Source organism: Azolla caroliniana, unplaced genomic scaffold, assembly GCF_043228905.1.
Source record: "Azolla caroliniana isolate FFs.n. ecotype wild unplaced genomic scaffold, voAzoCaro1.0.p SCAF_10, whole genome shotgun sequence".
Lineage (NCBI taxonomy): Eukaryota > Viridiplantae > Streptophyta > Polypodiopsida > Salviniales > Salviniaceae > Azolla > Azolla caroliniana.
In genome coordinates, this window is record NW_028230445.1 from 22,193,809 (window position 1) to 22,220,693 (window position 26,885).

At 39.3% G+C, this 26,885-nt stretch overlaps 5 protein-coding genes, 1 long non-coding RNA gene and 1 pseudogene across 8 annotated transcripts in view; 3 read left to right on the plus strand and 4 right to left on the minus strand.

Annotated features, from left to right (window-relative positions):
* EMB2423 (telomere length regulation TEL2 family protein) overlaps positions 1 to 919 on the minus strand; it is a 60,337-nt gene extending 59,418 nt beyond the window's left edge. The window contains exon 1 of the mRNA XM_087326191.1: positions 900 to 919. The gene's annotated coding sequence lies outside the window, so the exon portion shown is untranslated. The remainder of the gene's footprint in view (positions 1 to 899) is intronic.
* LOC147859634 (acyl-CoA--sterol O-acyltransferase 1-like) lies at positions 2 to 836 on the minus strand (the record flags this gene model as incomplete). The annotated part of the gene is made up of 1 exon (XM_087326323.1): positions 2 to 836. A coding segment is annotated over exon 1 (780 nt), but the record flags the coding sequence as incomplete, so codon positions are not given.
* Positions 920 to 2,690: 1,771 nt separating the features above from the next.
* On the minus strand, positions 2,691 to 6,896 carry LOC147859635 (synaptotagmin-4-like; annotated as a pseudogene). The gene is made up of 9 exons (XR_015530311.1): positions 6,617 to 6,896; positions 6,461 to 6,526; positions 4,799 to 4,925; positions 4,270 to 4,373; positions 3,775 to 3,841; positions 3,615 to 3,683; positions 3,394 to 3,517; positions 3,020 to 3,137; positions 2,691 to 2,916 (listed from the first exon to the last, which is right to left on the minus strand). The product of XR_015530311.1 is annotated as a synaptotagmin-4-like (transcript).
* A 4,186-nt stretch (positions 6,897 to 11,082) lies between these two features.
* LOC147859636 (nonsense-mediated mRNA decay factor SMG7-like) lies at positions 11,083 to 17,393 on the plus strand. 2 transcript variants are annotated; one of them, XM_087325386.1, is made up of 7 exons: positions 11,083 to 11,253; positions 12,031 to 12,657; positions 12,758 to 12,880; positions 13,052 to 13,284; positions 13,920 to 16,393; positions 16,536 to 16,670; positions 16,779 to 17,393. In XM_087325386.1, the coding sequence occupies exons 1-5, from the start codon at positions 11,185 to 11,187 to the stop codon at positions 16,360 to 16,362; spliced, it is 3,495 nt and encodes a 1,164-aa protein (XP_087181512.1). In that variant the 5' UTR covers positions 11,083 to 11,184; the 3' UTR covers positions 16,363 to 16,393; positions 16,536 to 16,670; positions 16,779 to 17,393. The 2 variants fall into 2 exon arrangements, with proteins under 2 accessions (XP_087181512.1, XP_087181511.1); XM_087325385.1 differs by having other exon boundaries at positions 16,545 to 16,670.
* On the minus strand, positions 17,098 to 17,509 carry LOC147859637 (uncharacterized). Its single transcript, XR_015530320.1, has 2 exons — positions 17,309 to 17,509; positions 17,098 to 17,230 (listed from the first exon to the last, which is right to left on the minus strand). It is a non-coding gene; the product is annotated as an uncharacterized LOC147859637 (long non-coding RNA).
* Positions 17,510 to 18,594: 1,085 nt separating this feature from the next.
* Positions 18,595 to 20,132, plus strand: LOC147859638 (uncharacterized). Its single transcript, XM_087325978.1, has 4 exons — positions 18,595 to 18,697; positions 18,870 to 19,256; positions 19,424 to 19,460; positions 19,581 to 20,132. Exons 1-4 carry the CDS (start codon positions 18,622 to 18,624, stop codon positions 19,741 to 19,743), a joined length of 663 nt encoding a protein of 220 aa, XP_087182104.1. The 5' UTR covers positions 18,595 to 18,621; the 3' UTR covers positions 19,744 to 20,132.
* Positions 20,133 to 21,528: 1,396 nt separating this feature from the next.
* On the plus strand, positions 21,529 to 23,709 carry LOC147859639 (aquaporin SIP1-1-like). Its single transcript, XM_087326556.1, has 3 exons — positions 21,529 to 21,937; positions 22,856 to 23,128; positions 23,369 to 23,709. Exons 1-3 carry the CDS (start codon positions 21,647 to 21,649, stop codon positions 23,516 to 23,518), a joined length of 714 nt encoding a protein of 237 aa, XP_087182682.1. The 5' UTR covers positions 21,529 to 21,646; the 3' UTR covers positions 23,519 to 23,709.
* The last annotated feature ends 3,176 nt before the right edge of the window (positions 23,710 to 26,885 follow it).

Genomic DNA, 26,885 nt, shown 5'->3' on the forward strand with positions numbered 1-26,885 from the left:
CCTCCTCTTTTGCAAGTACAACCTCCTCCTTAGACAATAGGCTACAAAGAAACAACAATACGGGATCATAGACAGAGGCTCGAAGCAATGTGGTAACCACAATGTTCCATCTTTTGCCCCAGAAGTCAGACAAAGAAGAAGCCATGAAAGGTGAGTTATGGGCGGGATGAGTATCCACTCCCACCATGTAGTAAGCTATCAAACTTAGCCCGCTAATATACGTCTGCAAACCCACGTAGACCTCCACACAAATGAGTGCATAGAGGAACCATATTGAGATCTTGTGTCGAAAATACATACAACAATTAACCACTGAAACGAGGCTGAAGAAACTGAGAAGGAATAAGGTAATTGAGGGCGGTTTGTATGAGCTCCTAGTAGTAGTAGTGGTAGTAGTAACAGGGTGTCCATTAGTAGTATTTGATCTTTTCATGAGTGCCGCGGGTCCTTTGATTCGGAGTGGTGCAAGGATGTAGAAGATGAAGTAGGAAAAGGAGGTGTAAGGAGGAGGAGGAGGAGGTGTAAGGGGAGTGCGGTCGATGGAGATGTCCCAGCAGAGGAGGAGGAGCTTGGTCGGGCAGACCCAGAGGAAGCAGAAGGCGAGGAAGGATCGGAGGGAGTGAATAGGGATGGTGAAGGGGAACCATACGAGGAGTGGTAAGGAAGGCAGGAACACAAACAGAAAGCGAGGGATACCCCGCGGTAGCTTCTGGAGGAGAAGAAAAGCCAAGGTAAGGCACAGCAAGACCAAGGCACTGCTCTGCTTCACCCCTCCCTCCATACCTCTCTGTCTCTGCCTCTCTCTCTCTCTCTCTGTGAGACTGTGTATTTCTCTCTAACGCGCGATCTCTCAAACGCGAGGCAAACAGACAACAGTTCTAAGAAGATGGAAGGAATGCCTTCTCTTCTCTTCTCTTCTCTTCTCTTCCTCTTCTCTTCTCTTCTGACCTTTTATTTACATATATCAATATTTATTTGCACTTATATCCTATAAAATATTTCAACGTGCCCCCATTTCCCATGGGAACAGCAAAGCCATGATAAAGCCATGAATTTTGAGACACAGTATCTCCCAACCTAGACTCTTATTGTTCATATCTCTCAATTTCCATGTGAACATCAAAGTCATTAAGTCTTAATAAGTAATATTTTTCCAATATGGACAAATGGGAAATTTCTCACACCAATCTTGTCCCATACTTTTAGACCCACCTTAGGTCAAGGCCCAAGGGATAAGACTCAACATGCAAATATTTTCTAAAGTGGAATTGTGACAAAACTAGAACAATATTTCGTCGGTTGAGAAATTAAATTGACCAAATACTAGATGGACCTTACGTGCTTGTCACGCAATAGCCCCTCAAGGGGATCTAGGCGGGGATAACGAGTTGGAGAAATGGAATTTCGTGCGTTGGGAGGGTTTCAATGCTTCTTATCGATTAGAAGAGGTGCTTATGATCAAATCGGATCATATCCAAGCTCGTATTGACTTAGCACAAAGCTCTATGAAGACACCTCACCTCAATTGTGTTATTATGCTCGAGGAAATATTTGTCAACTATTTGTGGGAAGACGGCCTCGTTTACACCTAGGTTGTATATTTCACCTCCTAGCCATTTCTCTTATATGCTCTATCTGGACTAAAGTAAGTCTTGCATTAGTTTTGGACAATGCAAGTTATCGTTCATCACCTTATGTTCTTTCAACATGTGTGGGGTTGTCTAGATCTCAACCTATTTAATTCCATGACATGGTCAAAGACTTTTGAAAGGCTGAGAACAAATAATGTTGGTGAGCCTAAGTTCTTTCAAAGGGATGTCAAAATCCTTAAGGGAGATTTTGAAATTCCATCAAATAATAACGAGTCAAAACACTTCTTGACAATCCTCCATTTGTTTGTATAAGTTTGTAGTAATAAGTGTTTGGCGACAATATCATACTTGTATCATGTTGACTATTTGCCTTGTTATTGGAAAGCAATGGTTGTGTGACGCCACATTTCCCAATTGCATTATCTCCAAATAAATTCCATGCATGTCATGTTATAAGGTTGGCCACATTTCCCAATTGCATTATCTCCAAATAAATTCCATGCATGTCATGTTATAAGGTTGACAACGGTTAAGAGTAGATTTGTAACATAAAACATGAGTCTAGATTACAAGGGCATCAATTCAAAACCATAGTTAAGCTTCAATTCAATTATATCTATGGATGCTATTGATGAAAAATGACAAATGCCATCTTCATATTTCTATGTATGATTTTGGACGTGATTCTTTCCAGAAATGTGCTCCAAAGCAAAATATTTAGAGCTAAAAATGACTCAATTTTGGCATTACGGATTTATAACACTTTTCATGTCGCCCATTCAAGGCTACTTTCATAAGAATTTGACTCGCATATCTCAAAGGGGAGATATTTATAATGGAACTGGTTTCATTATAGGGTCATATTACAACTGCAAATATCCTCTTCGTATTGCATTCCCATCTAAAAGACACGTAGGAAGCAGGAATTAAGCACTATGACACATAAAGAACGTATTCTAGAATGCCCTAAAACGTTCTATTAAACTTCCACCTCTTCAAAAATAAAGATTGGCTCCTCAAACGCCACATAAAGAACGTATTCTAGAATGCCCTAAAACGTTCTATTAAACTTCCACCTCTTTAAAAATAAAGATTGGCTCCTTCTCAAACGCCATATTATTTGCCCATTTATTTTACAGCTTGCCACTTGAATACACTAATGCTTACATTAATTATTTACGGCTTAAGGACATCTCCTTAAAAAGCTAGCCTCTTATGTCCTCCTATTGCATTCATTAATTTCCCATTACAACTTGCGTCTTGGATGCCTTCAATGAATTCCAGAAAACTCCATCCTTTAAGTTAATAAAGTCAGAATTCATACCTACAAGCATCATGCATATTAAAGTCACTGATTCTGACAGGAAAAGAATAGTTGTCAAAACACATTGCCAGTACAATAACAAAAAAAGAGATAAATGCATTACCATTGGAGTAAATTCGAGAGCAACACTCAATTCTCCTTGAGGCTGTCCACTGGGTCCAAGAACTTTGTACCTTGTTGGAGGCACACGGCCGTCTGCGAAAACCTTATGCAATGGAACCCTGCACACGTGAGCGCAAGCAATCATCAAGATACTGACATATAATCACAGAATGATCCATTCCACCATCATTGAACAAGTCACCTTCACCTCTAAGATGATCACAAAACGAATCATTATGATCCCTTGCATGATCATTGAACAAAACATTATGATCACCCAAACAATCATTGACAAACTAATAAGATCCTCACACAATCCTTATCTCGCTAAGAACATCACCCATGTAAATGCCAGGCCATCAAAAGGCTACTCACACAGCAGTTCCCAAAGGGTCGTCAGCACTTAAGTCATCTTTGTCAAAGATCTTAATTAAAACCTCTGTAACTTCATTATCAATATTAAAAGAGAACTGCTGATTCCAGATTGGATCCATCGTTCCTGCATTCAGTTTAAATACATAGCAATTAAAATCATGAAAAAAAGAGGAACCTGAGGTTTTGATGTAAATTTCTAAAAGTTCTAGTCTTGGCTATACCATTCATTACTCGGCTTTTATGAATTTGCTGGTAGCAATAAATGGCTGCATACGGATCAGATTTTCCTGCTAACAGAGAGAGAATAAGTAAGACATTAGCTGAACACAACCATCATGAAAAATAGGGAAGCAACATGCTATCTGGGGGCTTAAATCTCACCAAATGTATCTGTGTCCAGAAGACCGTGAGCCTCTAAAAGATGGACATCTAATATTCCATGATGAACCTGGACGGCATTGTTAATAAGAATGCTGAAAAATAAATACATTTGAGATCTATGATGAAGGAAACTATGAATAACCATTGAAAACTATCATCAACGAGTAAATGCATTAAAGAAAAAATTATCTACAAAATGTAATCTAATGAATCAAATATTAAAAACAGCAATGCTTTACCTTAACAAAATAAATGAGTCAAGGAATTCTAAGCACAAAATGTATTCTCATGATCAAAGGATTAAAAACAGCAATGCTTTACCTTAACAAAATAAATGTCTTAAGGAATTCTAATTACAAAATGTATTCTAATGAATCAATGGATTAAAAACAGCAATGCTTTACCTTAACAAAATAAATGTATTGAGGAACTATAATGCTACAAAACCTATGATACCTAATCAGGACTAATGACACAAAAACGAGGAAGCCTTACCTTAGGAAAGAACTTTAGACCGACTTCAAGGTCTCCCTGGAATTCCCCGTCAGGTTTTAAATGCTGGGATATGTCTATCCAAGAACAGTTTAGAGAGATGGATGCTATAGGTCAAACAAAATCACACAGCAGAAATTGTAAATCAGACACTCCAACACTATATATTATTCAGCATTAACCTTAGAAAGATTGATGCAACAAAGAAGACAAAATTACACAACAGAAATTGTAAAAATAGACACTCAGAACCCTCAGATTATTCAGCATTTCAATGCTTTGTGTAGTATTCCAGATGAATAACACAGAAGAAACTGTAAAACTAGACATTCCTTCAATAAAAGATTATTCCAAATTTGTAAACTAGACAAAACATGGTTAATTGTAAAAATCATTCAACCAAATTTTCTGCAGTATATTATTCAACAATATTTGGAGTTGTAAACGAGACAAACACAGCTTAATTGTAAACATCATTCAACCAAATTTTCTGCAGTAATATTATTCAACAAAATTCGGATGGTTTCCTTACTTCACAGTTCCCATCGCTTCATCCACACAATGCTTCTCTTGGTCGAAAATAACAATATCCAGTTCTTGGGGTCCATCAGGAATTTCAAAGAGGAAACTCTGATTCCAGACAGGATTACTTCCTCCATCTGAAGATGTTCATGTGAGATAAGAAACCATGAGGTTAATGCATCGTAGTTTACAAATCAATAATGAATTCTACATGTTACAATCTACTAAATGCATGCGCTTATCAGGAAAATTACATAGATTTTTCATGATATCCATGTTGACAATACAAACTATTCAAGTCATTATAGAATGGATAACCAGTTCAATGTATGTGATGGTTTTAACAGTAGAAGGTTTGTGTAGTAGATTTCCCACATCATCCATGGTTGCAAGGAAAGTGTTTCGAAAGCAAAACCTGCTTGATTCATATGGCCTTATAAAACCAACATATGGTCAAACTTACGCAATAGATTATTCCTCAAGAATAGAACACTTGATGATGTGGAGAATTCCTGTTGCCATCCATGGTTGAGAAACATGTAACTCAGAAAGCATGACATGTTTGCTCAATCTATATGGTGGCAAGCATGTCATGACCTTACAAGAAAAAAAATTATGGTTGAGAAAGATGTGTTTTGGAAAGCATGACATGTTTGCTCGGTGCATATGGTGGCATGAATGTGAGAATCTTACATTTGTAGATTCCTCCTGGATTCCACAATTGCAAACATCTTTTAAAAAGTATGACCCACTAAATTCAGATACTTGCAGGCATGTAATCATGTATGGCATTACAAAGAAATATTCCATTGTGAGAACCCAAAAGAATATTAACAGTCTGAAAATATACATATAAAACCTTCCAAACAATGAGCACACAGCTGCTTTAGAAAGTATAACCTTCTAAATAATACTCCCATGTGTGTGATCTCCAATAACCATACAATGACACATGAAATTGTCAAAATCCTATCCAAATATATAGCTACAAACACATGAAGCGAGGTGGTTCAGATATCATATTCTGCTAAATACACGTTATCAAGAGCCTTCAAAATAAAGCAAAAATGATCTCATATGCAGTGCATACCCCATACTATTAAGTAAACTCTTAAATTTTAACAGATGGATTTACATGTTAAAAAAATAATAGCCTGCAAGATAGATACACATACAGGAACTATGTTATTGCAAATTTCAAAATTCATATTTTAGAAATAACAACCTCATAGCTAGATACATAGAGAAATGGTGGTCTCCCAAAATTCAATGAGATAATATTGGTAAGAAACTAACAATGAAACCCAAATTCCATGGCATATTATTGGCTACAAAGTAACAATGACTCTACTTGTTTTAGAAGGAATAACTGTTATACACATAGGCAAAGCATACCCTTACAAAGTTCAAAGAAACAACATTAGTTACAGATATTAACACATAAATTTATGTGTCTTATAAAAAATGACCTACCAGATATACATCATACTGATTCATACATCATATATGATGACCTTACATCATTCAAAGAAAGAATAAATTGAAAACATGGCACAATCTTATAAAGAATTATGACATTAATCAATGATTATACAGACTAAAACACACAGCCTTCAACAAAGAAGCATCACACTACTAAAGAGAGGAAATTTAGCATGAGTGATCATATTACCATGGATTGTGTGGCTTCGTTACTTTAGATTTCGAATGGCAACTATTGCATAAGGGTCTGATTTGCCTGTACAGATTCAAACACACCAAAGAGAGGTTAAAATGCAAGGAAAAAATCACAATGGTTTGTTTAATGTGCGAAAGAGGACAAATTTACCAAAGAATTCCACGTCTTTCAGGCCGTTGCCTCTGATGAGTTCCACCTCCAGACTGCCTTCAGGCATGGCTACGAACAGTTCAAGCTTTTCCTGCTCGCGAATGGAAACTATTTGCAATTGTATGGAGATTGTTCCAGCTGATACAATTTCTGGTGTGCATTTTTCCTATTCGACGATTGCGGTGGTACACTGTCGAGAAGCTTCCAAAGTGCCACAAAGTCATGAATCGGACAAGCTTCGATTTTAATCATGTGCCAATAAAAACTCATGTCCTTGGGCATCACAAAATCATTGTTCACAACGAAACTTGGATGAGCAGCTTTTACTCGTTAGAGGGTTTTAGATTGACATTTAAGACACCATGCCTTGCATTTCTAACAATCAATGCCTAGTTGTTCGTCCATTTTCCTATTGACTTGACAATGGAAACAAGTGTTCCAAAACTGGAAACTCTTCTTATGTCGCACAACCTTATTAGTCACGAGAGTTGAACTTTGATGGAGATCTTCTACTCATTACAACGGTGAGTAGAGAATGTGTTTGTGGCCTTGCACCCTATTGTTCAACCATTTCACCTTATGTCTATTGATGATATATGACATGCTTCATAGTAAATGTCATAGGAAAGATGTGCCATGATTTATTTAGTCACGCGATATGTGGGATGAACAAAAAATTCTTCATTGAGCAAAGACCATGTGCATGAGCATGGTGTCGTGAAAATGTTCGGCTACGGTGAGAAATCACGAGAAAAAGGGCCAAAATGTGTATGTGCAATATGCACACGCAATGGGCTATTTGTTGGCCCATGCACAAATATAAAATGGTGAGATGAAGGGTGCAAGTGGTGCAAAATAAATGGGAAAATGAAGGGTGCAAAGGAGGATAGAAAATCGTGCGATTGGAGAGAGATTATGAGGAAGCACATGCACATTGATATGATGAAAGTAGGAGAGAGGATGAGTGCATTGAGGTGCAAAAAATAAGAGTGGTAAAGCATGTGTGAGAGGGAGGAAGCACTGAAGTAGGGGATGTGAGAGCCAAATGTGTGGGTGGAAAAGTAAGAGAGAGGGCTGATGAGAAATAGGAGAGACAAGGAGACACACTTTGAACTTCTAGTGATAGAATTGTTCTCTACACTTCTTCTTAGCTGCTTGGCCCGTAGTAGGCATCTAGTTCACCGTTTTGGGTATCAACACCATGGCATTCAAGCAAGAGAGAGGGGATATGAGAAATAGGAGAGACAATGAGACACACTTTGAACTTCTTGTGATAGAATTGTTCTCTACACTTCTTCTTAATTGCTTGGCCCGTAGTAGGCATTTGGTTCACCGCTTTGGGTATCACCATCATGGCCTTCAAGCAAGAGAGAGGGGAGATGAGAAATAGGAGAGACAATGAGACACACTTTGAACCTCTTGTGATAGAATTGTTCTCTACATTTCTTCTTAACTGCTTGGCCCGTAGTAGGCATTTGGTTCACTGCTTTGGGTATCACCACCATGGCCTTCAAGCAAGAGAGAGGGGAGATGAGAAATAGAAGAGACAATGAGACACACTTTGAACCTCTTGTGATAGAATTGTTCTCTACATTTCTTCTTAACTGCTTGGCCCGTAGTAGGCATTTGGTTCACCGCTTTGGGTATCAACACGATGGCATTCAACTTGGGGTTCCCAATTTTAAAAAAATTCAAGCAATTGACTTATAAGTTGAGATGCATAGTTCAAATTTATTCTAATAGTGTAGTGAGGAGTAAGGAATCTTATTTTTTTATTATTAACTACAAATGTAGTGTGCCCCCCCCCCCTTTTTCCTACAAGAGGAGGGGGCTCATTTTTGGGTCTTCACCGTTTTGGGAAGAGAACTCTTGATCTTCCTTAGCTCATACGCTTTTATCCCCTCTTCATGCTCGTGCTCGTCTCCTTCGTGTTTGTGCTCGCGTGTTCAAGTGCTCCTGCCCGTCTTCTTTGTCATCTCGCCTTGAAGGGTATTCACTATTTGTGTTTTGTTGAGCTTGTGGCTAGCTAGAAGTTGCCACTTTGTAAACCACCCCCTCTTCCTAACTTCTTTCTTGTAATCAAACCCAACTTTATAAAGGGCCCTCTTGCCTTGGAATCAAACATATATTTATTTATTTCTTTAGGCAATATCATTCGTGTTTGTGTGTAAACCTTCTTGTTGTGTGTTTGTGCGTCTTGTGACGAGGCGTTTAACAGGCGTGCCAAAGCACCTCTCCTCCTCAAGGCGTTCGGACTTTCGTGTTTGTGTGTAAACCTTCTTGTTGTGCGTTCACACTGTCGAATACGAGTGTATAATGGCCGTATTCACACTGTCCCGTTGGACAACCCAAGTTTGGGCTATTTCTGTAAATAGCATAAAGGGCAGTTGCCTTATGACAGTCACTATATAAAGTGACTTTGTAACCTTTAGAAAAGGTGGTTGTTGTTGGTTGTAATTCTTGTAATTGTTGCTATTGGAATATAACATTTCTCTGTGCCTCTCTCTCTCTCTCTCTTGCTCATGCACATGCACAGGTTCTTCTTCATCAAGAATGTTGCTTGCACTTTTGCATTGACGGCCTTGTCCCCAACATTTGATAATGTCGCAGATGGAATGACCAAGTGTCTTTCGGCAGATCGTTTCCGATCCCTTCGGCACCAAATGGGCGTAACGAAAAATCGGTCTGGTTAAAGTTGGACACACAACACATGATGGTTTCGAACCACCGACATCGGTTCTTTGAGGATCGGCTTCAACTCTTCCGACCTGACCGGTTCGGTCTTTTGTCTTTGAATCTTGCCGACTCTAACAAAACCGATGTCTGATAAACCTTGTATATACCTATAATTTTTTATAGATAACCCATGTATACGCCCATTACGGGGGAGTGTCGAATACGAGTGTATAATGACCGTATTCACACTATCCCGTTGGACAACCCAAGTTTGGGCTATTTCTGTAAATAGCATAAAGGGCAGTTGCCCTAGGATAGTCACTATATAAAGTGACTTTGTAACCTTTAGAAAAGGTTGTTGTTGTTGGTTGTAATTCTTGTAACTATTGCTATTGGAATATAACATTTCTTTGTGCCTCTCTCTCTCTCTCTCTCTCTCTCTCTCTCTCTCTCTCTCTCTATGTCTATCTTGCTCATGCGCATACACAGGTTCTTCTTCATCAAGAATGTTGCTTGCACTTCCGCATTGACAGCCTTGTCCCCAACACACACATCTTGTGATGAGGGAGCAACTCGGGTCCAAGCACTTAATAGGTGTGCCGAAGCACCGCTCCTCCTCAAGGGTTTTGAGCTTTTGTGTTTGTGTCCACGTCCCCCTTCTTGTTGTGCATTCACGTGTCTTGAGAGGAGGGAGCAAACAGAGTCCAAGTGCTTAATAGACGTGCCGAAACACCTCCCCTCCTCAAGGTGTTCAAACTTTCATGTTTGTGTCCACGTCCCCCTTCTTGTTGTGCATTTGTGCGTCTTGAGACGAGGGAGCAATTCGGCCCCAAGCGCTTAATAGGCATGCCAAAGCACCTCTCCTCCTCATAAAAGGCATTCGGACTTATGTGTTTGTGTTCCCGTCCCCTTCCTCGTGCATTCGGTCATCTTGTGACGACGGAGCATTTCGGGCATGCCCATGCACCCTCCTCATAAAGGTGTCCAGGCGTTTGTGAATGTGGGTTCTTCCTTTCCTTGCACATTTGCCTTGTGTGCTCGTCTTTCCTTGTGCACATGTCCATTCACTCATGCGGTGAGCTGGAAAGTTCAATGAGTCATGGTCAATGAAAGCCATCAACTACACAAAGAGGAGATGAACCCTTGCCCGGCAAGTAGTCTTCGTCGACAAGCAAACCTTGAGTCGTCTCCACCCCTTCTTACTCCCGAGTCCCTAGTTTGAGACCCTCGTGGTTCCGCCCGAGCAATACACACGCGTGAAACTTCGTGACAACGGGGAATGGTTAATTTGTCGTCCAAGGGTATTGGCCCCATAGGTGTACTAGATAAATACGGAGTCAACTACTTGCTTGCTCGAGGCCAAGGTAAGCTTAGTTAGACACACATCACAATTTAAACCTAATAACTACTCAATGCTTAACAAATCACTCTAACACACAATTATTTCATAGATTGATGGAGAAGCAAAACAATATATGTGGTTAAGCACCCAAACCTTATAATAGAAGGCAAGTTAAAACATAGTGACAACATATGATTATGATTTAATCACACTCTCGCCTTTGATGTAACTCTTGTTACTCTATAGCAAGAAGCCACCACACTCCCGCATTATCCTGGGTAATCACCCTTTTGCCTTCATAGAGGTGGATGTTGTTGTGCCTCCATCCACTCTTTTAGTCGTATTTCACTTTGAAGTTATGTACATACATATGTTATGTATGTAGCCCCACTCCACTCCACTATGTATATCCAAGTTGCTTTGGTGTTAGCGTTTTTTTACCGCTTCTTGTCTTGCCGACCTTTACACACGCGCACACATTTCTCCTCGCCTCTCTTTTTGATCATTGTCTTCTTCTTCTTCTTCTTCTTCTCTCTGCGATAGATGGTCCATGTCCTTCTCCGGTAAGCAGCAGCAGCAGCCTTCTTCTGCGCGAATGGTCCAACGACGATTGCGTAAGGTAATCCTTTTCTGCCTCTTTTTCTCTCATCCATCACATATATAAAATCGGTTTAGCTGCAAGAAATAAAGAAATAAAGAAGAATAAGACTGCGTTTCCTTCACCTTCAGCTTTATTTTGATTACCTTCGTCAATAAAGGAAGAAAAGAGAAGAAAGAAGGAAATAAAAGAAGAGTTAGACTGTACCTTACCTTCATCTTTGTTTAGGTTGCCTTCGTTTAAGGCTGGAAAGCGTTCCGTGAGAAAGTCCTTAAGATCTAACACCCTGTCCGACGGTACCAAGTATATCCCTTTCTTCTCGTGTATACAACAATATCATTGTGCACAACTTCTTTATTTACTGATCCGCACAGCAGGGAATTCTCTGGGGGGGTGTGAATTTGAGAATTTTATGGAACAATAGGAAATTGTATAATTATGCATGAAAAATAGAAATTGTAGAATTTTGTGGGGCAATTAAGAATTTCGAAGGGAAATTCAGGAAAATGTGAAGTGATCATCCATTTTGCAGAAAGGAAGCCACACACAACTTAGTAAGGAATCACAGTATGTCTCATCTAATCTGGGAGTATTTGTTTGTACCCACTGACAATGCTCAAAGGATACGCCTCCTTTTCAATATATCAATGATATTTGTTCATATATTTTAAATACGAAGTCTCACAAGTATAGACATGCAGAGAGAACACATAAAAATTTTAAAATTTATTTACAGGAGTTTAAACATTTCCAGATTGGCCGAAGTTTTGATTGTGTGTTTGGTTTGCCATTTTTTAGGCAGGGGAGTTGGAAAAGCTTTTACTGAATTCCATCCAGACAAAAGGGATTTTTGATCAAAATGCTCAGATCCTACTTGACAATATCAGAGAATTGTACGTGTCCATCTTACTAGAAGACCAAGAGTTTGCTGAAGCACATGAGGTTGAACAATTCCTTTGGCGACTACATCATAAGCGGATTGAGGAATTTAGAGCTCAAATCAGAAAGTCGTTATCCGTTTCTAATAATGCTACTGTCTCAATGCCTCCGGTAGGGGACAAGAAGATTGCCAGGAGAGATCCCAACCAAAAAATTCTATCAATTTTCCGAAATTTCTTGTCAGAAGCAACTGGGTTTTATCATGATTTGATTTTAAAAATAAGAGCTAAACATGGTCTGCCTCAGGATGATCTTACTAGTAATGTAATTGAAACTAAAGTTATCAAGGATGAGAAGAGTATTAAAAGGTGTCAGCTTTCTTGTCACCGTTGCTTGATATACCTTGGAGATCTTGCACGTTATAAAGAGATCCATGGAGATTCTCATGGTGAAGGAAATGCAAAGAACCATGATTGGTCAATTGCTGCAGGATTTTATGTCAAGGCTGCTTTTATATGGCCAGCTAGTGGGAATCCTCATAACCAGGTTCTTACTTTCTTCAGCTATTTTTAAACTGCGTCTTGCTGATGGTAATAAATGGATCAAAATCTCACATTCTTTGCACTGTCATCGTCTCATTTTGCAGTTAGCAGTTATGGCAACATATATCGGAGATGAATTGCTCGCTGTCTACCATTACTTCCGCAGCCTCGCAGCGGAAGCTCCCTTCTTTACTGCCAAAGATAATCTTGTTGTCCTTTTTGAGAAGGTAAACAGAACTGATATTTTGAGCACTTTGTTATTCTTCTTCAACCTTTTGAGGTTTCTTGCAAAAATATGAGTCTTGCTTACAATGCTTTTAATCTTGCAACATTCATAAGAATGGCTGCATCTTTAGCTGCTCATTCTCTGATCTTACTAAATGTTTCTCTGAAAACAGAATAGACAGAGTTATTTACGGTTATCTGCATCATCTGCTGTGAAACCACTCACTACTATCCACAATCCAATTAAAGTCTCAAAGGGCGAAGACAGTTTGGCATTGGAATCAGGCGTTTTATCTCATGTACAAAATGACCAATCAAGCTTAGTGCCTTCAAATTCCACCAATATATTGAGAGCTTTTCGGATTCATGTTGTGCGGGTGAATGGTATATTATTTACCAGAACCAGGTATTCCTAAACGAATTAAGATCATATCATATCATAAAATAGACCATTTCTTCCTCCATTTAAAAATCCCTGTACTTCACATGTGGAATTTGGAAATCAAAATAGAAACCATCATACCAGAATCATAGTAACAATATATGTAATTAACAGAGAAGCGCTGTGTTTAAAGAGGAACTTTCTCTTTACAAAATATCAAAATTTACTGAATTATAGATTTCTTTTCAAAAACATGGTAACAAAATGGGATCAATAAACAAAGAAGTGCTTCGTTTAAAGAGGAACTTTCTCTTTGAAAAATATTGAAATTTACTGAATCATAGATTTCTTTTCAAAAACATTGTAACAAAATGGGATAAACAGAGAAGCACTGTGTTTTAAGAAGAACTTCCTCTTTGCAAAATATCAAAATATACTGAATTACAGATCTCTTTTCAAAAACATGGTAACAAAATGGGATTTACATCTCTTGGAGATGACATGAAACATTGATTGACCTGTCCATGAACATTAACATTGCTTGACCTTTGCATGGACATTATGAATATTTTGTAATTACTGTCTTCCTGTGCTTAGTAGGTTTTTTATGCTTCCTTTCATATGTTTTGCACTAATTTGTGTTAATTAAATTATTGCAGCTTGGAGACTTTCCCAGAAGTTCATTCATGTGTTTTATCTGAACTGGAGCAACTGCTTGCTTTTGAAAATAGTGATGCAGAGACTCTCAGACAGAGATTGACTACAAGAGTCTGGGGAACAGGACCAAATGTTATTCTTCAGCTCATTAGCATCCTTATTTTTAGTGTCCATAATGTTAATGTGGGTCCTGGTAGTCATCAGCCTACATATGCAGAAATATTGCAGCAATCAGTCATCCTGGAGCATGCATTTATTGCCCTGTTTGAATATACAGGGCACCTTTTGCAGCATTCTATTGATGCAAATGATCCGTCTATTAGCATTACCCTACCTTCTGTTCTAGTCGTAATGGAATGGCTTTCTTGTAGACCAGAGATGGCCTTGGGCGTTGAGATCAAGGAGAAAGAAGGCAAGGCAAGAATGTTCTTTTGGATGAAGTGTGTCGGTTTGCTGAACAAGTTATTAGATGATACTAGCAACCGAGTGCTTGACAGGGCGTTTGTTAAAGATAATCAGGATGAAGGTGTGTCACTGTGGGAGGATCATGAATTGCGAGGGTTCATTCCCCTGCTTCCTATCCAGGAGAAACTAGATTTCACAAAAAGACCAAGTGCAGACATTGGAAACAAGAAAGAAATGCATGCTAGAATTGACCGTCTGATACAGGCAGGTAAAGTAATATCAGACAAATTCAAAGGAACTAAGAAAGGAATATGTTATGATGCCCAAACAGGCAGGTTTTACTTGTCAACTGATAAAATAAGACAGGAAAGCAAGCAAGATGGCAGGGTCCTCAAGGAGATAATACAAGAACCATTCGTGAAACCTGTCCTTGAGCCAAAGGTGAATCATGCACTTGCCCAAGTGTCATCTATGAGAATGGGGGGTTCTTTAGGTGAGGATGAAGATGAGGAAGTGATTGTCTTCCAGCCTTCCATTAAGATAACAGAATTAGTGAACAAAAGTGAGTTGGATAGTTTCTATACGAAAGAACAAACTTCAAACAGTGTGGTATCAGATGCCAGTGAAAAGTTAACTGCGTCGAATGGTCCGCACATTTCTGGTGTAAAGCCATCTTTGGAAATCCCTTCACCCTTGCTAGGCACAGGGAAAATCTTACCTGAGGTGTTGCCTGAAATGGTTCCTTTCCCACCAGCATCTGTTGGAATCAGCATCCCGCAATCTGTTTCCCCACAACGCAAACCCATAATTTGTGGAGCACCTGGATTTACACCAGATGCTAGTTTAATGAAGAACTTGGATTCTAAGCCAAAAACTGAGTTTGGAACATCTGGGCAAGCACTCAGCATGTCAAATACTATAGATAGCATGTTTAATATGCCAAGAAGTGGGTATGATAACCATCTTGCGTTGGGATCAATTGTTGACTGGAAAACTGGAAACGGGTTTGGTATTTTTCAGCATCAGCAGACATGGTCTTCTACCTTACCTGATATAAATTGCGAGCCACAAAACCTTGCAAACAGTCCTTTATGGAACTCAGAGCGCAATACACTTTCTGCCTTTCATGGTCCTTTGGGAGTCCAACCTAACAGTTTGTGTTCCTTTACACGACCTTCTACTTTGGAGCTGCCTGCAAGCTTAGCCAGAAACATGATTCCAAGTAACGATAAACAGAATATTGCCGAAAATTCCAGCAGTGTGCCTCCTTATGTCATAGCGAATAGTTTGCCAGATGGTGGTACTCAATCAAAAATAGCTTCTCAAGTACCAAACAATACACCCAAAGACAATATTCCTGGGGCTTTACAAGATCTGAATCTTACAAGTAGTGTCAACGCAAACAAGACGAGCATGGCAGTGCTTTCTGATAGAGAGAAAGCAGGTCCTGTTAAAAAGTTAGCAGGGTTTTCATCTGCAATACGACCTCCTCCTGGATTCGGTCCGTTGCCAGCAAAACCCAATGTTCCATTGTCATCCTCATCAGTATTTCATAGGACACCGCCTACACAGCTTGCCAACATAACGGCTAGTTCTAAAGGTTTGCTGGAAACTGGAGCATCTTCTGAGGATGGACAAGTTGATGATTATGGATGGTTGGATGGCTATAGTGCACAGAAGCAGGATTTAGGGCAAGCAAAGATGCTGGGAAATTCAGACTATGGGCAGTTGCCTGGAAATACAGTTCAAGCATTTCCAGGCATGAGGCTTATCAATTCTTCTAGTCCCCATTCCTTCTCAAGCCAACAGTTGCAGCAAGAGTCGCTCAAGAAATTGCAGATTAGTGAACAATATCAACAGCAGATTTTACAAGAGCATCAAAAGCAGCAACTGCATCAGCTTTATAATGCACGGCTAGCATCTCAATGGAGTCAACAGCAGCATCAGCAACAATATCTACCGCCTCCAGACTGCTTACTACCACTGCATCGGCAGATGTCACCATCCATTCATCCTGCCCAGAATAGCAATGTGTCTTGATTCTATCTCATATGAGGCAAGATTATTAATGGTATGGAAGTGTTGATGCTAGAGGTTGTTTTTCTATATATATGTCTAGAAATAGTGATTAGAGTTCTAGTAGGAAGTGAAGCCCAGCTTAGTGAAATGTTCATGCTTTATAGGCTAGACATAAGTTTGAACTATTTTGGAAGTCTTTGCAGGTGAATTGAAGATTGAATGCAGACGTGGTGTTGAGAAAAGATATATAGTAGGCCTGAACTTCAAGTTTATGGTGAAACTTGCCTTATATCCTACTAAATCTTAAGCTCGAGGGACATGGAATGAAGGTAAACTGAAGGGACATTTAGGGACTAAAGTTCTGCCTGTAGGTTCTGTACAATCTTTCTGTGGTATGAGAAATGTGTGATAACTGATTGGCTTCGTGATTTGTGCAGGAATGGCAACAGCTGAGTAAGAGATAAGCCCTGCTATGCTGGGCTACTCTGATTAGAACAAGCATGTAGCAGGTCAACCTTATGACAAAATAAAAGGGTTTCGAGTTGTGACTTGGTTCCCTGGAAAGATTTGGTGATGGAGAAGAGAAAAGTTGTGACCGATGCACTTCGTGAGTGTTCACCAAATTTCCAGCTCTTTGCATTGGCGTTGCCCTGGATGGTTGGAGCTGCTGAAGAGGCATGAGTGTGTGGACATCAGCTTACTGCAAGATCTATCATTTCTTAATTTCATGTTTGGTCCAGTATTTTGCCTGAAGAGCTAGGCACCAACAATATATTGGTTCAGGGGAAATGCTGAAGAACGTTGATTTTAGTAGTCTCAATAGATTCTCGAATTTGCCACAGATTTGAAATGTTTTACTAGTATTGGAAGTAGAACAATGGCATCTCATCTCATCTGGGGAAATGCTGAAAATGTTGATTTTAGGCTCAATAGATTCTCGAATTTGCCAAGGATTTCTCAGTAGAACAATGATTTCACTTGCTCTTAAGACGAACTGTGATTTTGAACAATGACAGCAATATATTGCTACTTTAGAAAACAATGCAATCTTTTTAGTTGTGACACTTTCTTTTGTTCTTCAAAATTCAGATTTGCAATATTGAAGTGAACTCCAAAGGAGTTTTCAAAGCTTATCTTATTGTTATCCTCGAAACCTCATGTAATGTGTGTTCAGCTGATAAGCAGCTCTTGATACAGCATGATTAGTATGTTTAAATTGCTCAAATTTGTCTTCTTCGTTAGTTTGTGAACTTTTCAATTTTCCAAACTTATGACCAAAACAATATGCATCCTGTGCACACATTCAAGTTCTTGAGTTGCAAACATGAATGGGAAACAGGAATTACTACGATTCATTGATCTAGATTGTTGTGGAAACATGTGAGAATCTTGAAAGTCTCCTCGAGAACCAACTAGATGAAGTTGATGTGCACTTCCCAAGAGTCAGCGTGTGTGCCTCTTATGTGAAATTCCTTGAAGCCTCAATCGATTCTGACTGAAATTGCATGTCACATGTGTGAAGGGGACACTGAATCTGAAGCGAGACTGCCAGCACCCTAAAGTCAGGGAATCTCTATATGAAAATATTGGAGAGAGAGAGTGTGTGATTCCATACAAATATTATTTGTAGCCGTTTAGACGTAAAAACAAAATTCAGACATTGAGATGACCGACTTCTCTCTCTCTCTCTCTCTCTCTCTCTCTACAATGGACAAATTATATACTTAGAGCATCAAGTGTGAAGGGAAATTACAAATTCCATATTCGAGGAAGGGTGAAGGATGTGAAAAAGGAGGAGTTACTGCAGTCTGCTACTATTAAGCGCAGTAACATTGATTGGGGTTGTCATTTACCTTAGATCTCACTCTACTAAGTCTGGGGCATATTTACTGCAAATACGAACATACGTACATACGTATGTATGTATATTTGTTATTCCGACGAAGATAAACAACAAAGCGAAGTTGGGAGGTCTGGCCTCTGCTCTGTATTTACTATTTATTATGTGAGTCTACTATACCATTTCTTTAAATTATGTATGTATTACATATTTGAAGTGTCTGTCTCGGTCTCGGTCTGTGTGGTTTTCGATCTGGCGCCCGATACGCAAGTCAAAAAAACCATCATTCTCTTCCACTACTACTTTATATATATATATATATATATACCTCAGAGCGATAGCGACAGCGGCAGAAACAGAGACAGAGTCCGCTTCTTCTTCTTCTTGCTCTGTTAGGATATATACATACATATTGATATACCCGGAGCGGAGCAAAAAGCATGGAAGTGAATGGTGTGAATATACTTGGTAATATACTGCTGCTACTCCTGTGGTTGACAATGATTAGAGGAGAAGGTACTTGTTGTTGTTGTTGTATGTTACAGAACTCGGTGTCTTACTGCGTTGCGTGCATGTTGTGTGTCGTCTCTGTGTTGGTTGGTGTTTGGTGGTGGATCAATGAAGAAGGATGGTTTGGTTTAGTTATATATATATATAAAATTTGATATTGAGAATGAAGCTCTGGCAGCTGAATCCATGGCGATCCTGAAGAAGCCTGCGATGGCAGAGGTGAGGAGGCATGGCATAGCCATAATTAAGTATAGTTCCGGCAGGCGAATCCTCCTCCAAACGACGACGACGACGACGACGTCGACGGAGACATCACCGGCGCAGTACTGCGTGGCAATGGCATCGACAGGCGGCCTGCAGGCGGCGCTAGACTGGGCTTGTGGAAGCGGCAGCGGCCTTGGGAATGTGGACTGTAGCGCCATACAGGAGGGCGGTGCCTGCTACTCCCCCAACTCACTGCAGGCCCATGCATCCTATGCCTTCGATTTCTACTACGTCCAGCAGGCTGGGGCTTCCGCCTCCTGCGACTTTGCCGGCCTCGCCACTACCACCGACACCAACCCAAGTAAAATACTACTTCCAAATTTTTTAATGCAAAATTCCCATCCAAACACAATCACAATCACAATCACAATCACAATCACATCCCTGCTGCTGCTGCTGCTGCTGAATATGATTTTCCTTCTCATTCTCTTTTCCTTTTTTTTTTGTTTTTTCCCTGGCGCGCTGCAGGTAGCGGGAGCTGCGTCTACCCTTCTCTCTCCTCCGGGTCTGTATTTGCATGACTAGTTAGTTCTTCATTCATTATTTTTTTACGATCATTATATTTTGCAGCTGTAGCAGCAGCTCTGGTTATAATTCAATTCATCCTCCTTCCTTGGCTTTGCAGTGTGCCATCTTCTGCTTCTACTTCTAGTAATGGGACCTCCTCCTCCTCCTCCTCCTCTGGGCCTTCTTCCTCCCCTGATTCGCCCAACGGTGCCCTCTCCTCTCACCATCTTGGCCGCCCATCTCTTTTCATCCTCACGTTATTAGTTGCCCTGATGAATTAAATTGCTCTGCACTCTGTCTGATATGCAAGGAATCCATGCCTGCCCTTTTCCTCATCAAATCCTCAGATTCCTCTTTTGCGCGCTCAATTCTTTCACAATGTGCCCACTCACTCACTCCATTATTATTGCTCCACCACAGGCAATTTTTTGATGCATTTAATTATTATCATTACTTATGACCTGCCTCGATTCTATGAATTTTTATCTGTATAAATGGAACTCCAGCAGATGAGCAACCAAAATACATATATAATTTGGGAGTTGAACTCTCGACTGAGTCTTTTTAAGCGTATGCCATTGGTTTTGATGGGGTAAATAATTGAGAGAGATGCTATTTTGACATCAATACATACATAGTTTGAAAGGTGAAAAGCATATTGGTTTTTTTTAATTATATGTAGTATATATAGACGAAGTGGCCCAGCCACTAAGTCCCTCTTTTTGGTTGTCATCAATGATCCTCTCTCCCTTGCTCTTTTGATTCAAAATAAATAGCACATCCTTATAATAAGCATTTCATAGTTAATTACCTTCAAAATTATGGCAACCTCATGATAGAATTTGTAATAAATGTATAATTGTCAACCATATGTGTGCATAGCACAATGAATCAGTTGAAGTGAACTACTTACTTGACTCTTTGTATGGGTGAAGCCAAATTGGTAATGGTGGCCAGAGGTGAGGTACAAAACGTGAGCCGATTGCCAAGCCTCTTCTATCTGTTTTCTGACATATTCTTCTTGTGTTTTGATTGTATATGCATACATATTATGCATGCACAGATAGAAGCAAAGCCTCTAGCTGTTGTTACATGCACACTTCCAGTTACACACACGTTCACACCAAGATCTTTCCTCTCTTAGCATTTTGTGTGGTGTGTGTGTGACTGTTAAGCTCTTTCTTCACAATACTTCTTTCTGGTCAAGGCATTGCTTCTTTGATTTAAATGGTGTTACTAATTAATTGCGTCTTTGATTTAAATGGTATAGTGAGTGTGATATGAATATCTACATGTACATGGTGGACCTGCTAAGACAATGAAGGCCCCAAAAGAGTATATATTCACATGTTCACACTCTATTCACATTTTACTGTGGTTCAAACATGGCTACTTTGCTATTCACACGTACCAAAGTTCAACATTATGAACATATTTTAACACCACACTACAATGGAGTAGTAAACTCCCGTTTCTTGGTTCACTAAAAACACCATCGATATAAAACATGTTAACCATATTCATCTTCTTTGGGTGACACGATCGTGTTCTTTGGGATTCTCTTTTTTGTTTGATTGATTTTGTAAATGGTGGAGTGCGGGTGGACACATCAAGTGTGAAAAGGGAGAGGGAAACAATGATATATATTTGTTACACCAGGTGAGTGTGTGTGGAATCGATTCTTTCACCGGAAAGTGTTTGACAAGATAACGAAAACTTCCCGAAAGGTTTAGATAATGAAAGAAAATGTAGAGACGGATTGTAGGGAACAAATCTCATGCATATCATCCCTCTTTTTCTATCACTCACTGGGATCAGGGCTTATCACTAACTACACACTCATTATTTACCTGGGAGGCGCCATTCCTACTCACACCCTCCATTCTCACCTTTATTGATTGTGAACTTCAGCTTTTAACCAATTTAGAAAAAACAAATGCTGGAATGCATATAGAGACATTACATACTATGCAGATGTATATATATATATATATATATATTATGACTCGGTGCTTTTTTTTCAGAGGCATAGAGAGCGGATGATGTAATGTTGTGATTTGTGAAATAGCGATATGTAAAGCTGCTTCGTCAGTGCCCCACCACATAATAACAAGCAGAACCCAGTAGTAGTAGTAGTAGAAGAAGAAGAAGAGAAGGAAGAATACACAGAAGAAGCAAGAAAACATGGGTCTAGTTAAGCTTGCACTGACTGATGCAGCCATTACTTTCTTGTGGACAATCTACATAGCTTCCATGAGACCTGTTTCGGTTCTGTTGGCTTCCTCAGTAAGTTTCCTGCAGGGAAACGAGTTTTCCATAATTTTGGGTTTGTTAGCACTAAATATATTTATCTTTAGTATGCTTGGTCGTGCCCTTGGAGGAGCCTTTTGGAACCCCACCGCTCTCTTAGCATTCTACTGTGTTGGAACTAGCAAAGATACTCTGTTCTCCATGGCTGTCAGATGGCCTGCCCAGGTATTCTTTCAAATTCACGTTTGTTTTTATGTCTAATCGTGCCCTTTGTGGATATAATTACTTACTATGTGCTCTTTGCATATACACGCATGATTAGTTTGCCTTTATGTATGATTAGCGTTCCTTTTATGTGAGCCATGTCTTTTATGGTTAGCATGTCTTTCACGTGTAGCCATGTCTTTTAGGCATATATATGCATGATCAGCAGCATGCCTTTCATGCGTGGCTGTGTTATTTATTCATGTATGTGGACGAATTTCATGTATGCCTCTCATGCGTGCATATATTTTGACGAATTAGCATGCCTTGCATGTGTACCAGTATTGTTTTTACATATGTCTGCATGAATTAGCGTGTTTTTCATGTGTGACAGTACCAATTTTCCATATTTTCTAATGAATTATTATTCTTTCAGTTGTAATCATATCTTTTATGCTGCACAGTTCAAGTGTATTTCATGTATAACAATGTCATTCATGCATATACCTGCAGCCATGTCTTCTATGTATCTACCTCCACTGGTAACATGTGCAACCATGTCTGTTCTGCATTGTACCATCTACTTTCATGGTTTTCATGTGAATGATACCTCTCATGCATGTAACTGCATGTCTCTAATTTGTGACCATGTCCTTCATGCAGGACCTGCATGTTTCTGATGTGCGTCCGCATCTTTTATGCATGTGCCTGCATGCGTCTGATGTTTAATCATGCTTCTTGTGCATGTGCCCGTATGTGGAAAGCTGTTTTTTGTGCATATACCTACATGATCAATGATGTTTTTTGTGGCTTTAATTTGTTTATTTCTGGTTTTGTACATATACCTACATGATTAATCATGTTTTGGAGGATCTTTTGCAAGACCCTCAATGAGAGTGGCATGCGTTACTTATTGTTAAGGATTCGCTGATACTTTAGGCTGCGGGAGCTGTGGGAGGAGTGCTTGCAGCAAAAGGATTTGTTCCTCCGCAATACAAGCATCTCCTTTGGGGACCTCGATTGATGGTGGATTTCAACAAAGGGGTCATTTCCGAATTGGTTTTGACCTTTCTCATGACATTTTCTGTTCTCATGGCGGTCTTCAGAGGACCTAATAATGCATTTGTGAGGACGTGGCTGATCATCCTAGCGACATATGTTGTGATTATACTTGGCGGGGGCTATACTGGACCATCCTTGAACCCTGCTCATGTATGAACTCCCACCCTCCCCTCTAATCCGTTTATTTTTTTGAAGTCTCCCAAGGTATTGTGTGTTGGACTATGTATATTGAGTATTGTGGATGAAAGTTTCTGGTGAGCTTTTTACAATATCGGGAATAAAATAGGGCAATGCTCATTGTAATTCATATCATTTGCAGTAAGACTTATTTCTCTGAACATCTTTAGGAGACTTGAATGCGTGACATTTGATTTATGGTATATTTTGTAGGCTTTTGCTTGGGCATACTTGGATGATAGACATTATAACTCGGAGCATTTGTTCGTGTTTTGGCTGGCTCCTCTTGCGGGATCGATGATGGCTGCATGGGCTTTCAACCTAGGGTTTGCTCGAAAGAGCCCTAAGGAGAAATCTGCCTAAATTCGTAAATCATTTTGTGCAAATGATTGGTTGCTTGAATTGAAGAGTTCTTTAGGAAAGATAAGCACCACTTGCCATTTATATGCATTAACATTCTACTGAAACCTTTCTCAATTGTTTGAACACGAGGGTCATGCCTCCACAAAGTATAACAAATGATTGTTTGCTATGGAAGATCTCCATTTTGTTTCTATTATGTTTGATCAATTATGTTTCACATTGACGGGCAATAAGACTGACACGAGTCTGTGAAAATATAATTTTCTTGTGGTATTCGATTCTCAAATTGCAGCCCTCTGTGGTGGTCGTTTGAATTGAAGCTAGGGCTGCTTATTGTAATACAGAAAACTAGATAGGTATGTTCTACAAATTCATTAGCCTTTACCTGGGGTAAAGTCAATCAGACAATTGTTCTATTTAAGTTTGTAACTGATAAGTAAAACACAATTGTAATGCATTTTCTAAATACTTGATTGTTTAACTTGTTTAGAGAGAGAAACAGCTAAGAGCAATAATGTGAACTGTTCTAGCAAACAAACAATGAAGGAGTGTGGCCCTTGGTCGGAGATGCGTGTGACAAGCATGTGTGTCATTGAGATTGTGGAATCAAATTAAGGTACAGATTGATCCATTACTTAGACACAGCCAAGAGTAAACCAACCAAATCCAGATGGTTCTGGTTGTAGTCTATAAGAAGTTGGTTCTTGTTGTGTATGTCTCCTAGTTCCATCCTAATTCTATCTTACCCATGGTTGAGGTTTTCCTTGTCAATCGCCTAGAGCCATTTTTAGGGGCTTCATGTAGATTGGTGTAGTATGGGATGCATCTTTTACTGAAGTTGGCTAAATGGGCATCATGTCTTAATGTCCCAATTGGGAGCAAAATAATTCTCTCTAGCATCCTTTGCATTTCTAACTAAACTCAATTCCATGTTTATGGGAGGCAATATTTTCCTTAAATTTCTTATATCAAATGGTAGTGAGAACGTTTCTTGTGATTGTCTTTTGTTTCTTCCCTTGTAACAAATGTTAGCAAGTTGTGTGACAACATAATAAAAGTTGTATCCTTTGCATAGGTTCGAAACCATAAAAAGAGCTATATCATAATTGAGGTAGGAAAAAAGCAACTATGATTGTCTTTATCATGTTTATTGTAAGATAAATCCAAATGTTTGGTATTTTATATATAGAGACAAATGTTTGTTTTGTAACAAGTATGTTCTGAAATTGGGTGGTTGAACTAAACACGTTTGATGCTTATAGATATTGGAGACAAATATTTTCTTGTAGCATGTGAACAGTTATGGAATGCGTGATAGATTTGAATATTAGCACAACTTATTTTTGGAGTTTTGGTGAATATGGCACACGAGGTCCATCCCTCATGTTTCCATCAAATATCTTTTTGGGTCAAATAGTAAATCCTAGAGTATGCAAATATCTTTCAATAACATAAATTGTTTGGGTGACCTTTGACCCAAGAATTTAGTTCTATCAACGCCCTACGATCACAAACGTTTGAGTGATCCTTAACCTTTTCAACCAACTAAGGAGAACATGGTTTTTTTTATTACCCTAAAATTTTGTTGTTGCCGAGTATCAGTCAAACATCTCTAACCAAACCAAATGCAATAGTTCAAGGCTACAAAGGCTCTTGGTAAACCTCAAACAAACCCTAGGCAAAAGCCTAAAATATAAATGTAATTGTGCTTTAAGGACTTTTATCCTCCCATTTTAGCTTGAGCATCTACAATTCACCATCTTCCTAATCATATTGTAGTAAGCTCGCGCATTAACCTCCTCAAGCCATTGTACTTCTTCCAAGTGCTAATAAATGAGAATATCAGATATTTTGGTGAATTTTGACTTTATTGTTCTTTATTTAAAGTGTTGTTTAAGTCTCCCAATGTCTTGTGGTAAGTGTTAATTGCGGAGTGTGATTAGGAGGGATTGATTAAAGTTTGCTTTAGTGCGTGGTGCATGCATTAGTAGATTGTTATAGTAAAAGCAAATGGGATTTCTACACATATATCATGACGTGCTAGTGATCCACATTGTATTGTTTTCAATTATCTGAATCTTCTATTCTTTATAGCCTCCTAACTTTAAAACCATTCTCTCTACCAAACCTCTTTAAATTTGGTCTCATTTTGTGTATTCATGGCTATAAACATCCTTAAAACTCTAATTATTGAGAGATAGAGAGAGATGTATTCATTTGAAGAGTTATGATTGGAGCTTTACATTGGGGGATGTATAAAAAAAAGAAACATTACTAGGGATACATGTTTCTTTTGTTAGGTGGAATTGGAACATAGTAGGCAATGGGCATCGATTTCTTTTATGTCTGATGGCTAGGATGGTTTGGAAGTGTATCAATTTAGTGTAGATGTCTCTAACTAGACTAAGCCTATCTTCCATCAATTGAGTTTTTGCACATGTGGAGAACAATGAACCGATACCTCATTTCCAAATTATTTTTAGTTCTTGAGGTATTGGGGGCTATGGTTCAATTGGAATATGCAGAATGCCTTCACTTTTGATTCGCGAATTGGGTGAGAAAATATGTTGTAAACGTAAAAGGACATCTTTTGTGGCAATTGATAGTGCTAGAGAAGCGAAATCTCAACCATGAAGAGGGAGAACTCTGCACTATCACATATAAATCATGTTCGCCATTTGAATTGGTGTGTAGGGTGACATTGAGTTTGCAGTCGTAGTAGTACTTAACTCCCTAGAAGGGTTCTATACTTTGTAGTAAGTTAGTCATGGTGGTGTTTTTTTCTTTTCTAACGAAAGCCATGATTTACGGATAGAGAGAGAGTAGCTCAGTTGATAAGGTTCCTCAGTGGAGATCAAGAGTATTATAGATCTAGATACTAAAGTAAGCTTAAGATAAGGATAAAGAAATGAAAGATAGAAAGGAGAAAGAGAAAGAAGGGTGCCGATCCACCCTACCACCCCCGAGCGAAGGGGTCGAGACGGACTCGAGCCTCGTTCGGCGTCCCATACCACCGCCGTGGCGTCGAGTCGTACTTGGTGCTGGCGCGCTCGCTACAAGAGTTGACCCACCACACGAGCAGAGTCTCGATGTAGTCAAAAGATGCTCAAATGAGGGTAGTTAGGCCTCTTATTTATAGCGATACCCAAGGCCCCTAGGCAAGTTCACACTTGACCTAATGGGTTGTCTCAATCCCGAGGATTAAAAGTAATCCTCCCCTTCTTTACACTCTCGTTTAACCCTCACACTTATCCACGTGTATAGAATACTACGGTAAATTCTCACCACGGGATATTATATGGTCATGCTCGTAACATACTCCCCCTCTTTAAAACATTGCACTCTTGCAATGGAAAGTTAGGGAAAT